Source organism: Sceloporus occidentalis, unplaced genomic scaffold (assembly GCF_023333645.1).
Source record: "Sceloporus occidentalis isolate IW3139 unplaced genomic scaffold, rSceOcc1.0.p SCAF_1, whole genome shotgun sequence".
Lineage (NCBI taxonomy): Eukaryota > Metazoa > Chordata > Lepidosauria > Squamata > Phrynosomatidae > Sceloporus > Sceloporus occidentalis.
Genome location: NW_028316981.1, coordinates 147,720,675 through 147,743,387, shown reverse-complemented (window position 1 = coordinate 147,743,387; position 22,713 = coordinate 147,720,675). Strand labels below are relative to the sequence as shown.

The 22,713-nt window shown below is 39.0% G+C and overlaps 1 protein-coding gene across 2 annotated transcripts in view; it reads right to left on the bottom strand.

Annotated features, from left to right (window-relative positions):
* Positions 1 to 10,315: 10,315 nt before the first annotated feature.
* LOC149322377 (regulator of G protein signaling 9-like) overlaps positions 10,316 to 22,713 on the bottom strand; it is a 96,009-nt gene continuing 83,611 nt past the window's right edge. The window contains exons 18-20 of one of the 2 annotated variants that reach the window (XM_089540693.1): positions 17,208 to 17,270; positions 12,893 to 13,401; positions 10,316 to 10,745 (exon numbers count right to left, since the gene is read on the bottom strand). In XM_089540693.1, the coding sequence (XP_089396819.1) occupies positions 10,589 to 10,745; positions 12,893 to 13,401; positions 17,208 to 17,270 (729 nt within the window). In that variant the 3' untranslated portion in view covers positions 10,316 to 10,588. The remainder of the gene's footprint in view (positions 10,746 to 12,892; positions 13,402 to 17,207; positions 17,271 to 22,713) is intronic. The other variant, XM_089540702.1, reaches the window with a different exon arrangement.

Here is a 22,713-nt window from a genome sequence, read left to right as displayed (position 1 = left end):
AAATCTCAAGACTTACCTCTTCCTTAGATGTGATAGTATAATAGTGGGATAAAGAATATAGAGTAAATTTAGAAAATTGTCATAGAAGAGAATATAATAGAATTTCAGTGAAGAAAATAAGGTTAAAAAAATAGAATTTGTTTTATAATTTAATCACATTTGATACTTTTTTATACTTCCTGTGTCCTACTGTTTTATTCACTGTGGTAAAGCTTAGTGTGATATTGGTGTATAGAAAATAAGGATTATAAAAGCTGCAAAAATGGCAAGAATGGGGAATATTTGAGTGTGAGCTGTAATTAAACTAAGTTATATGTTAAGATAGTTAAAAGTTCCTTTAATCAGTATTGGGGAATATATATTAGATATATTAGATAAGAATTGTGGACTGATAAGATAAAAATAGTTGATAAATGATGAATTCTCTATTTCTGTTTGAAATTGGTGTGAATTGAGAGAAAAGTAGAGGTTACACGTATCCTTGATAGTAACTTTGAACATCACTTTATAAGACGCTCCCTATTTAAGGTATGGATAAAAATTAAAAAGCAATTTTATAAAGAAATCCCTGGATGGACATCAGCACAGTAGGCATTTCTATACAGAACTAGAAAAGAGAAAGAGCCCTGGTTGAAATACAAAGATTTACTAATAATGGAGAATAAGAAAGAATATAGAATGAAATCTATAGAACAACTACAAAAAGAAACGGTAAATATAAACTGGTTTGTATATAACCAGCTTTATGCACGATTTAAACAAGACAAGAAGGAACAAGGAATAACTAAAACATCTAATGAGCTGGATGAAATTTTCTTTGACAAGAAGGGACATCATTTAGCAAAATTTTATAAAACACTTAAAGAAAGGGATTTAGAATCAGAGATGATAAAACACACAATGATATTATGGGCTAGAGATATAGGAAGAACTATAGACCTCGAGTCCTGGGAAAAATCTTGGACTATTACAAATAAATTCTCATTATGTCAAAATCTAAAAGAAAATTATTCGAAGATGTTCTATCGGTGGTATATGACACCGTGCAAAATAAACAAATTATATAACACAGGAACAAAAAGTGCTGGAAATGTGACACTCAGGAAGGGAATTTTTACCATTGCTGGTGGGAATGTAATAAAGCAAAGGAATATTGGAAATCAATACAAGAAGTAATGAGTGATATATTACAGATAATCATTCCCTTAACCCCTGAATTGTTTCTGCTTAATATGATAGATAAAAAATCTAAGATAAATATCCATAATAAAAAATATGATAAAATCATAATATACTTGGTTACCTCCGCAAGAATCTTATATGCCAAATATTGGAAAAAAGCACAAATACCATCTATAGAGGAATGGCTATTGAAAGTGAGAGAGAATATGGACATGGATATACTTACGTCATTGATGAAAAATGAATCCTCAAAAGATACAATAAGGGATTGGGATTGTGTAAAGGAATTCTATAAGAAGCAAGGATGGACCTTTAATGTAATGTAATTTGCTAAGTTGTTAAAAACATGACTGTCTTAGAAAAGATGATAGTAATCTTAAAAGTCACGGTTTCATTTTTCTTTCCCTTTGTAATAACAATGTATTTAAAGGAAATAGAATATCTGGCAGGAAAACATGTTTATAATTAGTACCATAAATTTAACACAAATACACAGAACTTTTAATTACTGGTAAATTATGTAGCCGGGGACTAGAGTTATAAATGATTATGACAAGGATGAAAGAATGAAGACGAATAGAGAATGTTCAATATATTGCAAAGAACCTCTTTTTTGGTTTTACGTTTTATGTTAGATGCGGTTAGAGATTAGGATTTATTTGTAGTAGGATGTGATGGTGGATGTTGTATTTGTTGTGTTATGTTATTATGACTGTGTATGTTTGTCTTTTTCAATAAAAAAAAAACTTTAAAAAAAAAGACTTACCTCTTCCGCCAAGCTTTCCCCCACATGTCCTAATCACTATTTTTCTCCTGTGTATTGTGTGTATTGTATTGATTGAATTGTCTGATTGTTTTTTTACTGGTTTTAATGATTGAATGATGCATTTTAATTGATGTATTGTACTGTTTAATATGGGGGACTTTTGCTAATGTAACTTGTATTTTATTATTCTGTAAACCGCCGTGATCGAAGGAACAGCGGTATATAAATAAAGACTCATTCATTCATTCATTCATGGTGGAAAAGAGTTAGGGCAGGGAGATGGGGCTATGGAGGCTGGCATGCACCAGAAAGAGGCCAGCACAGAAGCAGTACCATGGCAATTAGGAAGAGCTGTGTGAAAATGATTGTCCCCGACCCAGTATGTTTTGTTTCCTACACCCCGACCCAGTATGTTTTGTTTCCTACACTAAAGCAATTGTGGTGTCTTGTGAGCCTGCTGTGATAAAGTCCTTAGTCTCAAGGGTGCTACAAGATCCTTTTGTAAGCTGCAGAGGTGGTATGCTGCTGTGACTGCAAGAGCTCTGAGGCCCAGTCACATGGCCAGTTATGTGGCTTCTCTGCCATCCTCACTTCAGGGACAATGGAAAGCTGAAACCTATAATGGTGAGTAGATAGGATGTTTCATTGGCTTCCGTCAGGTTATTCTTTATTTAAATTGTTTTAGGACTTCTGGAGTATACAGATGTCTTCCATTATTTGTTGTAATTCAGAGATGGTTCCCAGGGAAATAATTCTCTATGTTCTTTCAATCTACCATTACTTGCATCATCTAGCAACCTATTCATGTACAGTTGGCCCCCTGTTCCAGACCCACACACATCCCCTGGCAAAAACAGAGGCTTGCACATATCCAAGCCAATAGGCTTCAATGGGGCATGTGCCCATGGGGGCGCGCACCCCATTGAAAATAGCAGAGGTTGCCCCTCCATTGATTTTCAAGGTCGTGGATCTGGTTAGGAGGGGTGACTGTAGTTTCCTTTCTCTTCTTTTAAACAAAAGACCGCTTTTTACAATGTTGGAGATTACTGTGCATTGGAATAATAGGTTTCTGTATGCCTTTTCCTAAGACCACAGTGCTAACTACCAAACCAACACCAGTTTACAGCTGCACTCAAACATTTTTCTCTACTAGATTTGTGTGAGGAACATTTAAAAGGCCACATTTTGCACATACACATATGCACACGCCTAAATAGTATTGTCACAGGGAATAGGAAAATCTGACTGGTGGTAAATTATGTCCCTGTCCCTGCTGTTAAACAAGTGTGGGTGCTTCCACATGGTGAACTCTGAAACCACTACAATGTTTCCCAATCTTACCTGCAAAGGATAAGAGGGGAAAGCTTCATCCACTATAGCAGTGGCTCCCAAATTTTTATCTCCTAGGTGTTTTGTAATTCAACTCTCAGAAGACTCAGACAGCTTGGTCAACAATCAGAAACGTTGGGAGCTGAAATCCAAAACATCTGGAGGATCAAAGTTTGGGAACCACTGCACTACAGGAAACTGTTTTTTAAAATACAGACAACAGATTTCTGCCCTCCATTTACATTTCTATACTGCTTATCAGAGCACTCAACACTCTATGCTGTTTACAGTGTGTAAGCCAATAGCCCCCAACAAGCTGGGTACTCATTTTGCCAACCTACGAAAGGATGACAGGCTGAGTCAACTTTGGAGCCCTGGGATCATACTCACAACCTTGTGGCTGCACCACCAGGGCTCCTCTTTCACTGTCAAATGTGTGCTCTCAGAATAAATTCCTCTAGTCTACCTTCACACATAGCAATTTAGCTTCAAATCCAAAAGACTAATCTCCATCCCATATCATTGCTCATAAGAGAGTGATAGTACTGTCTTGAATGGCTGCCCTCAATTTGTAAGACTTGAGCAGGGCAGTTGATGGCCAGGAATCATGGAGGTCTCTCATAATGTTGACTTGATGGCAACTAACAAAAAACTGCATGGACATTTTTGCTTTAAAAACCCAGTTAATAAATGCAAACTATAGATCATCTAGGAACCTAAGGAATAAAGAAAATATTGCCCATTCTGACTCAAATAATATCATTAGGGCAATACCTTTCCACAAGGACATCATGGTTGCCTTGTTAAATATGTCAACCTGGGTACATGTTCCACTGGTATAAAATATTTCCAAGGAAGTGTGCTAATCAATGCTGGATAAGTCTAATCAGAAATATGTTCCACATAGTTCAACAAAACCTGTTACTATTTGCAAGCATAGGACTGTTTGTTTTGTTAAATTCACATGTGTTCAAGAACTACATAGTTGAAAACACTGCAACATACTACTTTGCAAAAAAACCACTCTGCATTCTGCAGAACAGTCCACCTTCCAGAGCCTTCCAGAACAGTCCGGCCAGAGAGAGGAGAAGGAGAGGAGCAGCTGGGCAGCCATATTGAGACCGTGTGCTTGTTGCTGAAGGGGCGGAGCTTCTGTCAGTCACATCTGTGAGTCACAAGGGGGCGGAGCTAGTAGACTAGCTTTATATACCACCTTCCAGAGCCACGCGCCTAAGGCGTGCGAATTTTAATTTTCTTTAACTCAACAATTCTACTCAAGTGGCATTGGGTTAGAATCAGATATTGAAACAGAACCTTGCCTTTAAGTGTAAGATAGCAGCCAGGACATTCCTTTAAAGTAGCATTCCCAGTAGATTGACTGTTATAGTCATTACTAAAGACTTTGCAGTATGGACAACGAGGGATCTGCTGCAGTCACCTGCAACTCTTGTGGCATGTTTCTCTTCTTGCCTACAGAAGTGGAGAACTTCACATGCACCAAGTGCAAGTTGGTAGCACTCTTGGAGGAGAAAGTGCAGCAGCTGGAGTCCAGAGTAGCTACACTTCAGCATATTAGGGAACAAGAGGATTTCCTGGACACAACAGAACTAACGATCTTGGATGAGTACCACGCAGAGGAAGATGCTAGGGTGGAAGAGGTCACTTGCCATACACAGGAGGCAAACAGCTGGAGGAATGTCACAAAGAGAAGTAAGCCAAGAAGGGATTGTTCTGGGAGCTTGCAGCTAGAGAATCGATTCGAAGCTCTTTCCCTTATCAAGGAGGATGAAGAAGAGCAGCATGGACAGACTTCAAGGACAGAGCAGGCAAGCCTGAGAGTCCCACTCGAGGGAACAGTCGCTGCTAAGCCTCTGAGGAGGCGTGTGGTCGTAGTGGGGGACTCCTTGCTGAGGGGTACAGAAGCAGTGATTTGTAGGCCTGACAAGATGTCTCGAGAGGTGTGTTGTCTCCCAGGTGCAAAGATCTGTGATGTGACAGAGAGACTGACAAGACTGGTCAAGCCTACTGACAAATACCCCTTCCTCTTGGTCCACGTGGGAACTAATGATACTGCAAGACACAGCCTTCAGGACATCAAAAGGGATTACGAGGTGCTTGGTAGGAAGCTGAAAGGAATGGATGTACAGGTTGTCATCTCGTCTCTTCTGCCAGTTGAAGGGCATGGTCCAGGAAGGGAGAGGAAAATAGCAGATGTGAACAACTGGTTCCGCAGATGGTGCCGCCGAGAAGGATTTGGATTCTTTGATCATGGGCTGCAGTTCCATGAGGAGGGACTTCTTGCAACAGACGGGTTGCATCTCACGCCAGTTGGAAGAAATGTTTTTGCCAACAGTCTCAAGAACTTGATCAGGAGGGCTTTAAACTGAGTTCCGAGGGGAAGGGAGACAATATTAAGGAAGGCAAAAGGGATGGCGAAAATAGTCAAACAGACAAAGAGGAAACAAGAAAAAAAGTGCAAGGACCCAACAGTGGGAGGCAAAAAAACTTGCACAAGCAGCAAGTAAATGGGACTCATGGTCTGTGATGTCTCTGCACTAATGCACAGAGCATGGGAAATAAGAAAGATGAACTCGAACTCCTAGTACAACAAAGCAAATATGAAATAATAGGCATCACTGAAACCTGGTGGGATGAGTCTCATGATTGGAATGTGGAAATAGAGGGGTATAACCTTTTTTAGAGAAATAGGCCAAACAGGAAATGAGGAGGAATAGCACTATATGTCAGAGATATTTACACCAGTGAAGAGATCCAGGACATCAATCATGGAAGCCAGGTAGAGAGCATCTGGATAAAAATTAAAGGGGAGGGAAACAACAAGGATGTTATGGTGGGAGTCTACTACAGACCCCCAAGTCAGACTGAGGAATTGGATGATATCTTTCTAGAACAGATGACCACACAGTCAGAAAAGAGAGATGTAGTAGTGATGGGCGACTTCAACTATCCTGATATTTGCTGGAAGTCAAACTCGGCAAAATCCTCAAGATCTAGCAAATTCCTCACTTGCCTGGAAGACAATTTCCTGGTCCAAAAGGTGGAAGAGGCAACAAGGGGGTCAGCTATTTTAGATCTGATCCTAACCAACAAGGATGACTTGGTTAATGGGGTGCAAGTGGTGGGATCATTAGGTGGAAGTGACCATGTTCTCCTGGAGTTTGTTATACAATGGAAAGGAGAAGCCAGGCATAGTCAGACATGCATTCCAGACTTTAGGAGAGCGGATTTCAGTAAACTTAGAGAAGTATTGAGGGCGATCCTGTGGTCAGAAATACTAAAAGATAAGGGAGTTCAGGACGGATGGGACTTTCTCAAAAGGGAGATACTGAAGGCACAATTTCAAACAGTTCCAGTGAGAAAGAAAAACGGGAGGTGTCTCAAGAAACCAGGATGGTTGACTAAGGAACTTTCAACTGAGCTAAGTTTGAAACGGAAAATGTATAAGAAATGGAAAGGGGGGAAATCACAAAAAAGGTATTCAAAGAAATAGCAGGCATGTGTAGGGGTAAAGTCAGAAAAGCTGAAGCACAGAATGAACTCAGACTTGCTAGAAAGGTTAAAGACAACAAAAAGGGCTTTTTTGGATATGTCCGCAGCAAAAATAAGAAGAAGGAATTGGTAGGGCCACTGCGTCGAGAGGATGGCAAAATGTTAACAGGGGACAGAGAAAAGGCAGAATTATTTCAACACCTTCTTTGCCTCAGTCTTCTCAGAAAAGGAAAAGGGTGTTCAATCTGAGGATAATGGAGCAGACGACAGAATAGGGGAATTTCAGCACAGAATAAGTAAAGAGATAGTAGAGGAATACCTTGTTAATCTAAATGAATATAAGTCACCAGGACCAGATGAACTACATCCAAGGGTATTAAAAGAACTGGCAAATGTAATATCGGAGCCATTGGCAATAATCTTTGAAAACTCCTGGAGAACAGGAGAGATCCCAGCTGACTGGAGGAGGGCAAACGTTGTCCCCATCTTCAAAAAGGGGAAAAAAGAGGATCCCAACAATTATCGTCCAGTTAGTCTGACATCAATACCAGGAAAGATTCTGGAGCAGATAATTAAACAAAGAGTCTGTGAACATATAGATGGCAATTCCATAATCACAAAAACGCAACATGGGTTTCAGAGAAACAAGTCATGCCAGAGAAATCTAATCTCTTTCTTTGATAAAATTACCAGCTTGGTAGATGAAAGGAATGCTGTGGATATAGTATATCTTGATTTCAGTAAGGCCTTTGACAAGGTTTCCCATGACATTCTTGCAAACAAGCTTGTAAAATGTGGAGTAGACAAGGTAACTGTTACATGGATTTGTAACTGGTTGACCGGCCGAACCCAAAGGGTGCTCAACAATGGCTCCTTTTCATCCTGGAGAGAAGTGACCAGTGGGGTCCCACAGGGCTCTGTCCTGGGCCCAGTGCTATTCAACATCTTTATCAATGACCTGGATGACAAAATTGGGAGCATACTTATCAAATTTGCAGATGACACCAAATTAGGAGGAATAGCTAATACCCCAGAGGACAGGATCAAGATCCAAAATGACCTGAATAGACTAGAAAGCTGGGCCATAGCTAACAAAATGAAATTCAACACGGAGAAATGTAAGGTATTGCACTTACGGCGGAAAAATAAAATGCACAGATATAGGATGGGGGACACCTGGCTGAATGAAACTACATGTGAAAGGGATCTAGGAGTCCAAGTAGACCACAAGTTGAACATGAGTCAACAATGTAATGCAGCAGCTAACAAGGCCAATGCGATTTTAGGCTGCATTAATAGAAGTATAGCGTCTAGATCAAGAGAAGTAATAGTGCCACTGTATTCTGCTTTGGTCAGGCCCCACCTAGAATATTGTGTCCAGTTCTGGGCGCCACAATTCAGAAAGGACATTGAGAAACTGGAGCGTGTCCAAAGGAGGGTGACAAAAATGGTGAAGGGTCTGGAAACCATGCCCTATGAGGAACGACTTAGGGAGCTGGGGATGTTTAGCCTGGAGAAAAGAAGGTTAAGAGGTGATATGATAGCCCTGTTTAAATATTTGAAAGGATGTCATATTGAGGAGGGAGCAAGCTTGTTTTCTGCTGCTCCAGAGAACAGGACCCGGAACAATGAATGCAAGCTACAGGAAAAGAGATTCCACCTGAACATTAGGAGGAACTTCCTGACAGTAAGGGCTGTTCGACAGTGGAATGCACTCCCTCGGAGGGTGATAGAGTCTTCTTCCTTGGAGGACTTTAAACAGAGGCTGGATGGCCATCTGTCGGGGATGTTTTCATCTGGATTTCCTGCATGGCAGGGGGTTGGACTGGATGGCCCTAGTGGTCTCTTCCAACTCTACGATTCTATGATTCTATGATTCTACAAGACAATAAACCCAATTTTCTTGAAAATGATATTTTTATGTACACAAATTCAAGAAAGACTTGAACCATAGATTTACAGTAGTTTACAAATGTAAAACCAGATTGGCTGCCTGATCTATAATTCTTTTATAGCAGCATTTTGCATTTCATATTGCCAGTCTTATCATTGTTTTAGTTTTGGGAAAATTAGTGGAAGAGAGAAGTGCACAGTTATTATGAGTGCAATGAAAATGTAAAAAGGTCTGATCCATACTGAAGTGCACAACTAGATGCACATCTAAGGATGACCTTGAGTAATGCCATTCTTTGCCCTTTGCTGCTGTTCCTATGTAAACTGAGAGTAAGAGTGATTTACTGCACAGTTTTGCTGGAGGGGGGAATGTAATAAAGAGGATGAATAACTGCAAATTAAACATTTCCCACAAAAGATTTAAAGTAATAAACTAGGTCTGTGCCTAATGAGCTGTGGTGAGCAGTGGGCAGTGTTATGTTGGTCTTGCAGAATGCTCTAATTTCTTTTGTTTTTGTTCAATAGGCTAAATTAATCTTCAGTTTGCCTTACTTGTCAATTTAGTTGTTCAGTGACTCTCCCTGTGTTTTAGTTAGTAAAACATACAGTATTCTTACTACTTGATCCAGTTGTTTGTTGTTCTTAGTAGTTAGGTATTAGATGGAAGGTAAGCAGTCTGAGTTCCCACAAAAAAAGAGAAAGCATTGTCTGGAATGATTATGAAGTCAGAGCTGACCCTAGGCTTGCTATCTGTCTGCAATGTAAGCAGCAAATGGATTGGGGCAATCCCCATCACCATCATACAGCATCAACATTTGGCTGAAACATGTTAGGTAGGAGCATCAAGTGGTTTTGTCCAACAGAGGTAGACAAAAAGTCCAAGCTGCTTGGAAAGATGGGCAAGAACACGGGGGGGGGGGGGGCGGCAATAGTCCTCAGTCTTCCTCTGAAGTAGACTTAGGCAGGTGATTTTGGAAAACATGTAGTGGGGGCAGACAGAATATAGATCCTTGAAAGGGAAGTGTTCAAAGCAGCACAGATGTCCAAATACCTTAAGGGGTAGCGGAATCACAGTTGAACTACTAGTAATCTCAATACATAGTGCATGTTCTCTCCGCCCCCCCCCCCCACACACACACACACTCTCTCACCATCTCTCTCTTTCTCACACATTTACACACACACACTTTTCCTTGAATCTGAACATTTTGCTGGTAGAAAAAACCAAAAGAACATCCTCTCTTCAAATACAATGTCATATTATCATATGTCTTACTTAAACATGAACAACATCACTGAGAGAGTGTGAAATAAACTATTAAGACTAAACAGTCAACAGTAGTTTTAAAATTCACTGCTGGTCTAACTCAAGATTGGTACTGGGCTCAAACACCACTTGATGCTGTTGTATTGGTAAAGTATTAAGGAAGATGTTAACCTGATCAGCACATAACTAGGAGACTACTTGAAAACACATTTGAAATCTTCTGGTTTTCTAAAACATGAGCAAACATAGTAAATACAAATACAAAATAAAAGAGTTTCAAAAACTAACCAGGCAAGAAAGAGTCTTCTAGTATATAATTTTTCAAGTATATAATTAATGTACTTAAAGAATTACAAAGAAACCAGTAAGTGAGAGGGCTGAATTCCAAAGACAAAAAAGGAAACAGGCCAAGTGATATCTTACATTTTTTGAATTTTGAAAGACAAATACAGTATCTGAGATCATTATTTATAACCCACATGGTTTGATGTTGGAGGATTCTCATTGATTATTCCAATGCACTCCTTTCAACAGCATGATTCATCAGTCCAACTATAGGTGATTATACCTGCTGATTCGGGGGCAAGAAAAAATAGTCATTTTTAAGTAGGTCACATCCTAAGAGTCTCAAAGGCTCCTTATTATCCAGCTTTCCCTTCTTCTGTCAGCTTCTCCCATGGGCAGATCACTTCTTTTGCAGAGTCTTTGTAAGCCCAGTGGCCATTCTCTTCTTCCTCATCCAAGTCTATAGGATAGATTTTACTCTCCAGAGGAATGTCCACTTTTATTTGGAAGAAGCTGGGATGCAAAAGAAAACTCATTACAATCCAGGTATCTTCCAGAGTGCTTTCAGGATAAAAGTAAGATCTTTGGCCTTGGCTTTGGCTATTGAGGAAACATCAGAATGGATACTCCTCCAGCACATTTACCTATCAGTCTGCATTTTTGCTGTGTCTGGCCTCAAAAGGTTTTCTTGTACCAAGCAAGTGACACAAAATTGTGTCTTCCTCTCTGATTCTAAAGGCACTACTGGGATTGTGACATATTTCCATGTAACAGGCTCAGATTTAAGGGGCAAGTAAAGTTGCATTTGAGCCAGCATGGTGTAGTTGTTTGAGCATGACTATGACGCTGGATATCAGGGTTTGAATCCTGGCTTTGGCCATGTAAACCCACTCGGTGACATTGGACAAGTCACAATGTCTCAGCTCAGGGGATGGCAATGGCAACCCCCCTCTGGAGAAACTTGCACAGAAAACCCCTGGATAGATTCACCTTAGGGGTGTCATTAGTTGGAAACTACTTGAAGGCAGACAACAACAACATAGTTGTATGTATGTATGTTTTGGATGGCATCCTGTTGATGAATTACAATGGCATAAGTTAAACTTATACTGTTACAACTCACACTTTTGGTTGATGCACAAGTCAGAATTCACCATGCAATAACACAAATCCCTCCCCACAAAAAACACCTTTCCAGAGCATCAGTTCCCCCACTACCTCACCATTTTCTTGTTAAAGCTTTAAATATAAGCTATTTCCTATAGCTGGAAGCAAAGCAATGACATAATCTGCAGGGACCTCTGGGGACAACAGGCTCTGTTGTTTGGTCCCAGGGAATCCTTAGGCATGCTGGCCTTGTGATGCATGAAAGGCCATATAATGTATAAACAGTTAGATTTCATAATGGAGTGGCCTTCTATTATATTAAAATATCCACACACATGCACCCCCTCCCCAACAATGGATCATTTGGAATGGCTCACCTACCTGATACCTTCTGGGACTGGTTATATGATGACAAATATGAAATTCCAGTGCCCTGGCACCCTCCTTATGCAATAGCCTCTTCAGGAAGGCCCCTTTCTTATTGGCTTTTAGGATCAGGGCTGCCCATGCCACTGGGTAAAGAGAGGTAAGTGTCTCAAGCAGATGATGCTGTGAAGTAAAGGCAGCAGCAAGACTTTTGAGGCAAGAGCTTTGCATGCCCCACACAGGGCCCTCAGTTAGCTTGCTGCCCCCAACTGCAGTGGCAGAGGTTGGCTCATCATTGGTGTCCACATAAAATTCAATTGTCACTCTGGTCAGCTGGCCTTCTACATGAAACAGGACAGGTTTGCCTTTTGTCCTCTGCCTGTTAGGCAGCAAAATATTTTGGGAAGAGCCTGTTTAGGATGTCAGCCAAGATACGTTCAAAAGTTCTTTGAAACAAGATATCTGTGTGTGTGTGTGTGTGTGTGTGTGGCATAGTGGTTTGAATGTTGGCCTACAACTCTGGAGACCAGGGCTCGATTCTCTGCTCAGCCATGAAACCCACTGGTAGACCTTGGACGTCACGCTCTCTCAGCCTCCAGGGAAGACAATGGCAAGCCTCCTCTCAACAAATCATGCCAAGAAAACCCCATGATAGGTTCACCTCAGGGTCGCCATAAGTTGGAAATGACTTGAAGGCACAAAACAACAACAACAACAACAATGTTCCAACTGATGCTAGTTGATGGACAACTAGCATCAATTATTTGACAGCAATGAGTGCTGTGCTACTCTGGGAGTGCTGGGTTTACTATGTTCTTAATTGATAGAATGCTTTTAATTGTTTTTACTGTGGTACAGTGTGATTTTTAAATGTTGCTGGACCAGAAGCCCTTCATCCCTTACCTTAAGTAGGCTGGTTAGGTCTGATGGGAGAGTATGTGGGCTGCATATTCCACCATTAAGACATGCAGGGCCACATATTCTTCATCCCTGAGTTAGAATTTGTGGTCTTTCAAGAAAGTCCTTGTTGATGATGTGTTGCTCTCTATCTGTATAGTGCTTTTGAAAATTCGAACACCTCACACACACATTTCATACTGCTTGTTCAAACAGAGAGCCTCCCAAGGGATCATTTCCATCTACAATAACTCTTAAAGCATAAGAGAACAACCCACAGAGATACTCACTTGGATACTCTCTTGGATTTCTGTTGCAGTGGTTGGCTCAGACCATCTAGTGGCTGCACCTTCCCGTGAGTCACTGCAGGACACTTGGGTGAGAATGTTGCAAAGACTGGTGAGTTCAAGTAACCCCTTTTCAAAAACCTGCTGAGGGACAAGGTCATCCGGGACTTGGACAGCAGCTTGGTCTCACCACTCATAGCATCCTGGGAGGTGTAGCATGTTCCTGATTCAGAATCCATGGAGATCTCATTGTTTTCTATAATGGAAGGAAAAGGACTGTGGCTAGTCCCATTGGCATCCCAGACCCTATCCACGCCATAAGTGCTGTTTTCAGCTACAGTAAGAGATGATAGGTAGTTAGTGCTATTTGGCAGAGTGATATGCCCAGGGCTTTGGAGAGGATGATCACTCAGAGAACAACAGGAGGAAGGAACAATATTGGAAGGACCTGGAGGACCAGAAGTACCAGTGTAAACAACCAGATGGTGAACTGGAGCAGTAAACTGGCATAGCTGCAAAAAAGAAAAAGAGAATATTTATAGCACAACAAATTGCATGGGATTCCTGGGGAGCGGGGAGCTCCTGGTAGAAAGGAATTGCCTAGTTCTTGGCCATCTTGCTGTTTAGGTTTTCAAACTCAGGGGAATCACTAGAGAAATGCAGGGGGTGCAGACACCCAGGTGACACCCGGAGGGGGGGTGACACCACTGCTCCCCAAATGTCTGCCTTTTGGCAGAAACAGGCTGTGGCATTCTCTTGAATCCTTTAAAAAATGTTGAAAGATGGTGTGAGTGGGATGAGGCTCAGTGGGAGATGAAAGGTTTTTTTAAAAAAAAAGTTTAATTTTTTATTTTTATTTTTAATTTTTACATTTTACCAAATTTTTACTTTAACCACATGCAACTATGTACACATAAATGCATTTAGGCTGTTCATATCATATTGTAATTTAAAGGTATCGTTTTAATTTTTTAATTGTTTATGTCAAATCTATTATCATTACATTCAGTGATATACGGGAATAATGATTTATGAGTTAATACAAAAAACATTCATAAAAACATTATCAAGGATTCTGTATGGTGTGGTATGGGAGGAGGTCAGGTATGTGTGTGTGTGTGGATTACTGCACTATGTGACACCAACCCTGTTGATGCCACTGGTTTCACTATTGAGGTAAACCTAAGAGTGCTTCTTGCTTCCTATCTCCTAAAACATGGTACCCTACTACAGGGGGCCCTTGATGTTTGTTGGAATTTGGTTCCAGGACCCGCTGTGAATATCAAAATCTGTGGATGCTCAAGTCCCATTAAATAGTGTAGCATAGCAAAATGTTCCTTATGTAAAATGGCAAAAGCAAGCTTTGATTTTTGGAATTAAAAAAATATTTTCAAGCTTTGGATAGTTGAATCCATGGATGCAGAGAGATCCTTGCAGAATCTTTTGCTCTGTTACTTATCAGCTTATATTTGGCATTATAAATCACAAAAACAGTTCTTTTTAAAAACAAAAATTGGGCAAGATGAGATAATCCCTATCCCACATCAACAGAGGGCTATATAAAATTTAGAGTTAAAAATCACCACAAATATTTTATATTATAGAAACCTGTCCCGTTTATTCTGATGCTCCTAACACATTCTCAGAATAGGTATACCTTCAGTATAGAAATAAACTACAGAGTGTGCCAGTTCCAAATAAATGTGTGGCCTGTGTTGAAAACGAACATAATATTACTAAAAAGCAAAAACCAAGAACTCAGTCAATCTCATTTTTCCAGATCAAGTTAGACAGGGACCAGGCTTTCCCTGTAGCAAACTCTCCCCCTGAATTCTTGACGTATCACACTAAACTATGCAGATTGCTTTTTAAAAAATCTACGAATGGAAAATTCATATGGACCGTAGACTCCCAGAAGCCTTTTATGTCAGTGATTGGGATGATTGAGGAATCCATTCTTTGTTAATTTCACTATGAGCTGACCTGATCTGTACCTCCTAGATTAATTATAGAGGTCATTGCGTTATTCTGCCTGTGTGCATAAAATGTTATAATTAATCAATTGATTCCTTTTTATATTGTAGGCTACTTTGAAAGTGTGTGTGTGTGTGTGTCTGTCTGTATATATATAGTTTTATCTTTTTTAAATATGTTTTATTGTTTTAATAACTATCTGTTTTAATAACTATCTGTTTTAATACTATAATAATTTAATTCCTTATTAATGTACTTCTTAAAAAAATGTTTTTAATTGTACTGTTTTTAATGCTGTGAAACCACTCTAAGTCCCAGTCCTGGGAAAAGAGTGGGATACAAATAAATAAATAAATAAATAAATAAATAAATAAATAAATAAATAAATACTTTGAGGATCATAGGAATTATATTTTTACAGAAAAATCACTAGTTCAGTAAATGCATATATAGGGTAGGGACATCATAATTCAGGAAGGACCTGAGAGATTGGAACTAGCTTTGGAATATAGGACATCTGTAGCACAGATGGGTTCATTTTGGTTGCAGGACCAAAATGGGAAATGGAAGAAACAAGGGGTTAGGGAAGTTCTTTCTTTTTTTAAAGCATATCATAACTAACGTTCTAATTAACATAAAATATAATACAAAAGGTAGTATTAGAGATCCCACTCAATTTAAAGTTTTCTAGAAACATTTTACTGGAATACTGACAAACTTTTTAAAAATACCATATCCCAAAGAAAAATAAATAGCTTTTTTTTAAAAAAAAAATTGCTCTGTGTGCAAGACATATAGTGTACAATTGCATTTAAGGAAGTCATGTAAGGCTTATTTAATATTTTTATTAAGTTTTTAGCCATGGTTGTGTAGTGTTTGCATTAACATAATGTAACTGGAAATATTACTTCCTGGTTTTCTAGAAGAAAGAATGTTTAGTGATTAGTTTACTTAGGGAGATGTGGATATTAGTTCATGAGCCACTGAAGTTTTAACTGTGAATTTGTTATGAACTCTTTAAATATAAATTTGGAGGATGATAAAAATATACAGCTTCTGGGTGTACATAAAAATGAATTCACATCACAAAGGTTGTGTTACAAGTGTGTGTTATTGGCACTTCAGTCTCAGTAATAGGCATTTAGCTCATAGGGCTTGTGTGCACAATTAAAATACTCCTCATGGATTCAAATAGTGATCCAGCGACACACAAGTAAAAAAAATAGAGAGGGGGAGGAACCTCCACCAACTCTGCAGAAAAGGATTCACATTTTTTACCAAAGTATCTGTGAGCACCTGCAAGGATGCACATTATCAGACTTGTTGCTGTCCATCTGATTTGCATGGATTTGCATGAATTCACATGGCTGCATATTTTCAATAGAGGGAGGGTGAATGGATGCAAATTTGTGCAGGAAAGTGAAGACAATAAGCACTGATGCAAATGTGCTAAAATCCACAGCAATTTGCATAAAACACTTACGTGTAGACCCACCCACAGTCACCAATACCAGCCTTACCATTAGGTGAGGTGGGTGGCTGCCTCAGGCAACAGATTTTGAGTGTCATGAAAAGGCAGCAGACTTGTTAGCTATTGGATTTGTTATTATTTTATTTTTACTGAGAGAGTTGGGGAGAAATGCTTGCAGGATTTTCTGCTTTGGATGCCAAAATAACATTACCACATTTGATTTGGATACATGTGGGACAGCAAAATGTTTTGGGACATCCTTGATAATCACTCTCTTGATAAAAAAAAAGTCCAAAGCATTCTGACAAGCTTACATATGCTGCTACGTTTGGGCACTGTTCACTGCACCTACTCATCTTGCTACTGACAGATGTGTATTCAGACAACTTCATTTTTCAAAGCCACATGCTCTCTTGCCCAAGTATTTCATCAGAAGTAACATGGATTGTGGTACTGATGAAACAAGAAAGTACGTCAAAGTCTCCTTGCAGTATCTACATTACATTGCAGTGTCTACATTAGTGTCTAACTGTCTATCCCTCCCTTCATTCACTGTTAGGAATGAAAAACACTGATTATCATAGTTTTTTTGAGGGTTTTCAGGCTATGTGGCCATGTTCTAGAAGAGTTTATTCCTGACATTTCTCCAGCATTTGTGACTGGCATCTTCAGAGAAAGCCACAGATGCCAGCCACAGATGCTGGAGAAATGTCAGGAATAAACTCTTCTAGAATATGGCCACATAGCCCCAAAAAAACTCACAAAAAACTATGGATGTCACCCATGAAAGCCTTCAACTTCACACTGATTATCATCTCAATCCATTGCCCAGAACAATGCCCACAGCCCAGAACATTGTAGCATAATGTTTACCTTTGATATGGGTGCTTGCAAAACTCTATTAGCTGGAGGCAGGTTTGTTCTTCCAGCCTGTTTCTGTATAAAAAAGAACAAGAAGTCTCTGAAGATTTTCTATGGAGTGGTATGTCAACAGGTCCAGAGTCTATACAGAAAACTCTCAAGGGCTTCAGCAGTTTTATCAAAAGGGGCACTTGCATCAAAGCCCAAAGTCTGAAATGCATAAGAATCTATAGCTCAGAGGTCAGAAATTTGGAAGTACAGTCAGGCCTCTGTATCCATGGATTCTGCATCCACAGAAAATACTGAAATTTTGAATAGATTTGCATCCATGACTTGAAAATATTCACACACACACCCAAAAAATCCAAAAAGTAAACCTTGATTTTGCCATTTTATAAAAGGGATACCATTTTACTACACACTGTATGTAATGGAACCTGAGCCTTCACAGATGTTGGTATCCATGGGATGTCCTGAAAGCAAACCTCAATGGGTACCAAGGTCCCATTGTAGTATCAACACTAGTGAACATTTAAAAGCCAAAGGCCCAAGGTATGGACTGGACTGGGACAGCATGAACGATATATTTGGGGAGAAGTGGGTGAATCAGGAAGCAGAGGACAGTGGTGTCAAGTGAATGTATGTCAAAGTTTCCTTGCAGTATGGGGCGTGTGTGTGTAATCAAGACCTCTGACTGGGCAATGCCAGATATTCCTCCCAACACCTGACCCTCTTTTCATGCTCTTTTCCTATCTAGCACCAATAGAACAGAATGAAATGCTACTTTTTTCACTTTGTTTCCCTCCTGCTCAGGAGTATGCCATTTGTCAGGAACTCTCAGAGGACATCCTTCTGGAGATACAGGGGTATGATTTCGAATGAGCCAAATGTTATTGTATGTTTTGCCCTATCCAATTTGGTGTTAATTTCTACATACCATGGCTATTATTAATATGGGAATGCCATACTTGTCAGAATTATGAACATAAATGAAGCATTGGTCTGGATGTAATTCTATACTATCACTTAATAAATACTCTTCCGGAGCTCTGGATAAATAATTTGGGGTGTTCTACAACTTGATGCAAGAATACACCCCTGGTTTAAGCAAAAGGAGCATGGGTGATATTGTCCATTTTAAATTTTCTATTGAATTATCTTACAAGGTCAGGAACCCCTGAAAATAGCAAAATGAAAAATGGCAAACCATATTTTTTCTCTCTCTAGAGAATCCAACCATGGCATGAGGGCTGGAATTAACTAAAAACGTGGATATAACAGTTCCTACTATAATACAGAAATCAGAAGGCAGCTATTCCTCAGATTTTGTACATCTCCAAATGCCCTTGGCTCAAAAATGTACAAAAAAGCACCTCTTATGTGTACTTTAGGATAAAATACATAGTTTGAAATATATGCATTGTCAGAAAATACATGTAAGAACCATGTATTTTATGAGACAATAGTATTTAAATATGACTTTGGGGACAGATTTTTAAAAATAAAGATTAATGCGCAGATGAGAGGCAACAGATTTCTCCATGAATGCATGCAAATTAGAAACAGAGTTTCTAATTTCTGCTTTCAGAATAGTTTTGCAAGTTGTAAACAGAAAAGGGTGGAAGCTTTTTAATAAAGATGCATTTATAAAAGATCCTGTATTAGAATATAATAAAACTCCCAGTATAGTCAATTACTACCCGTGTTGTACAACAAATATCTTCTATTTTAGTTGCTAATAAAGGGCTGCACAAACCAAAAAAAAGAAAAGAAAAGAAACAGAGTGGTCCATTCATTTTTAGTCCTTACATAATGGTGGGCTTTGCCCTGTAAGGAGTGAGTTTGCGTCCCCAAAGTGCCATTTTCTTTACTTGCGTATTCTTCTGCCACTCACCAGGCATGTTTTCATGCTTCCAGCCCTCCTAGACAAGGGTCTCTTCGTACTGGAAAGCTCATAAAAGCCTGTAGTCAGCCCTCCTTTGATTTCCCACAATCCCACCCCACTATTTTTAACCAGGGATCACCATTTAAGGTACCATGTCTTATTACTGATTATTGTTCCCAGAAGCTTTTGATAGTCAAGGATTTTAAACGTCCTTCTCTATTAGCCAAGAACCAGCTTTACAGCTAATGGCAGGAAGAGGTGTTTCTAGAAGCTGCAGAACCTATGCCTAATGAATGAAGGATGGACGGATGGACGGATCAGTGGTATGGGCAGTGTAATGTTTTCATCCAGTGGTTACATGTATGGTAAGAGAAAGTCTATGTTACTTCTCTTGCAACAGTAGATCAAGTGGGTCCATTCTTCCCAGTCTTCTTGTATTAACATGTTACTCTAAAATTGTCACAGAGTCTCAAATAAAGCCCCCTATGGATGCATCTGCACTCCAGAAATAATGCAGTTTTACACCATTTTGTGTGTTGTAGTTTCTTCCTATGAAATCCTGGGGTTTGTATTTTTACAAGGTTTTTATCCTTCTCTGACAGAGTGCTGGTGCCCTGCCAAACTACAAATCACAGGATTCTGTAAGATGGAGCTATGGCAGTTAGAGCAGTGTCAAACTGCATTATTTCTACAGTGCAGATGGACACTATGACACATCACCAAGGTAAGGTCACTACGGCTAAAATTGTGCCAGTATATCTACACAACCAGGCTGTTAATTTAATTAGGGAATATAATGCAGTACTCCAAATATTGCTGAATTGCATTCTTCACCACTGCCTATGCCAGCTAGGGCTTTTGAGAGTTTCAGTCCAACATTTGGAGGGCTGTATTATTCACACCCCAATTTAATTCCTTGGTGCACTAAGAAATTCAGCCCAGAATCTTGTTTTTCCAGGGAAAGAGTATAAAATACAGTACTTATTTGTCCCCCGCATTGCTTTCCTACCAAACAATTTATTCCAGTAAAGACTTATCTGTTTCTTAATTGCTTTTCTATACAACATGCACAATGTCCAGAGCAAAAAAACAGCATTCAACAAATGAGAAAAATTTACAGATAAATGTAGAGGAAAATGAAGATGTACAGTTTAAAAATACAAAAGCAAATGTATTGTGTTTTCAAATTGTTCTTACTGTTTCTCTGCATGTAGCTGTAAATTATAGTTTTCTCTTGAGCAGTATTTTCACTTTGCATATCACTTTGTATGTAAATTGATTTCAATCAACTCTATTTTAATCACAGATAGTTAAAACATCTCCCTAATGCAAATTGTATATGCTTGGCTGCAGAAAAAGCTTCAAAGAGGGACCCTGGCAGCCATAATTTACTGTATTCTTATATCTCCTTTCTTTATATTTCTTGTCCTTTTGGCACAAAACAATATATGTTTATATAATCCAGGGAGTTTCACTCAAAAACAGTTCTGGGAAGAAAATATTCCACTTTGAACTGCAACTTTTCACCATCTCTTACAGATGGTGAATATTAAAGCAACAATTATTTTGAAGAAAGGAATAACTTTCCCCCTTTTTTTCTTAGTAATTAAACCAAGAAAATTCAATAGCAAATGGCCGAGTCAAACCTGCTGATTTAGCTATCCTGCTGATGTGATGAAGACAAATGTGAGAAGACACGAAGACAAATGTGAGAAAATGGGTGCAGGTAGGGGAAGATTCATTAACAGAATTGATCAAGTTAGAGGAAATAATGGAATACCACAAGGCACATTGATGAAAGCCAGCAGGAAGGGATATTTGACATGTATCCAAGGATAATGGAGAAAACTTCACAATCCACATGGTAAGGGAAATGCAGTGATTTTAATATTTGCAGTCAGAAATGTATGCTTTGCTTCAATGGTTAGATTTACTTTCAAGTTATAAGTTGTTTTGAATCTATGTATGTCAAATTGATACAAATATGATGGAAGATAAAATTCAGTTCTGTGGCTAAGATCCAACATAGGGGTTGCATATCAAATTAGACCAGGATAACTCTGCTGTGCGTGCACTGGACAGCTGGTATACCACTGTGCAAGAAATTGCTTAACTTGCTGATGTACAATTCCATGGCCCAGTGGTCAGTAGCTGCCCCCTCTCCCTTGGTTCAAAGTATACTAGGAGATGCTTTTATGAATACCTTGAAAAGAGGAGCCTCTTGCACAATGGTTACACCTATGGAACTCCACTTTCACATGAAGATGCGTCCCTAATTAAGAATACTTACACTGGCACAGAATTCAGAGACATAGGTGTGTTAGTCTGGAAAATCAGTATACAAAGGGATTTTGTAGCACCTTTGAGACTAACTGTGCGAAAAAGTTGTAGCATAAGTTGTAGACTTGGTCTATTTAATACTCTAGCCTGTAAAGAATTTAAACATAGCGACTGGCTTCACCAGATGTCCCTGATTTCTTGTGTTTTGAAGAGCTAATCACTTAATCCAATCTATCTCACTCTAAGTCACAGTTCTAAAAAGCTATAACATCACTTTTTCTAAGGCATTTTTTTTCTAATATGAAAAAGGAGGGCTGCAAGTTTTAAGAGGCAGCTGATTAAAATATTGAACAACTGCTCAAACTACACAAGTCTGACTGACAATTAAGGTCATCTTCTGAGATCCTTCTCCAGACATTAGGCAATTGACTCTGGAGGAGGGCCTTTACAGTTATGGCACCTCATATTTTGAACTTTCTCCCCAAACAGATCTGGGACTATTAATAATTAATTTTATTTTAATTTGACTCTTTGTACATTCCATTAGATACACAATAGAAAAGTGATTCACAAATACAGTACATACATACCATGGTGATTTAAGAAATTAAAAACATGTAGCAAAAGCCAGCAGATCAGTTCCATCAACCAGGAACAGATTGGTTTCAACTTGTATGGACAATGAGTTTATTTTGTGATTGCTTAGTTGCAGTTTTTCCATCATGCGGTGGAGTGGCATTTAAGCCAGCACATCTTGAGGAACAAAGCGAAGTGGTCTCTTGCTCTCCTACACTAATTCACTATATGTTTGATTTCTTTACCTACCATAGGACTGAAAGGTAGATGAAGTAGACAAGACAAAGTGACAAAATTTAATTCTGCTTCTTTTCAAGAAGGCTATATTCTTATGTACACATACTTCGAAGTAAATTTTCCACCAATCTCAAGGGTACCTACTTCTGAGTCAAAGTAGAACAGGATCTGGTTGTATGTACTTAGAATCAGGATTTACATGGGGTCTTCTGGGAACTATTATAGCACCATAATTGCTACAAATGTAGCAAATGTAGAAAGGGCACTAAATTGTCCAACTACATTTTTATAAGAGGGCACCTTATGATGAAAACATGTAGCAAGATGTAATGCTGACACATTAAGTAAATGCCTACTTAATTTGGTACTTTTCTTAAACTATGGTTGTTCAAGCTTTCTCTTTCAAGCATATCCCCTTACAGATTCACATTCAACAGGATTTTTTTTTTAAAAAAGAAAGCTGATTCAAACAGAAATGATAAAGGCAAAAGCATGAACAAAATAAAAGACATATGGAAAGCAGACAAAGACATGACAGAC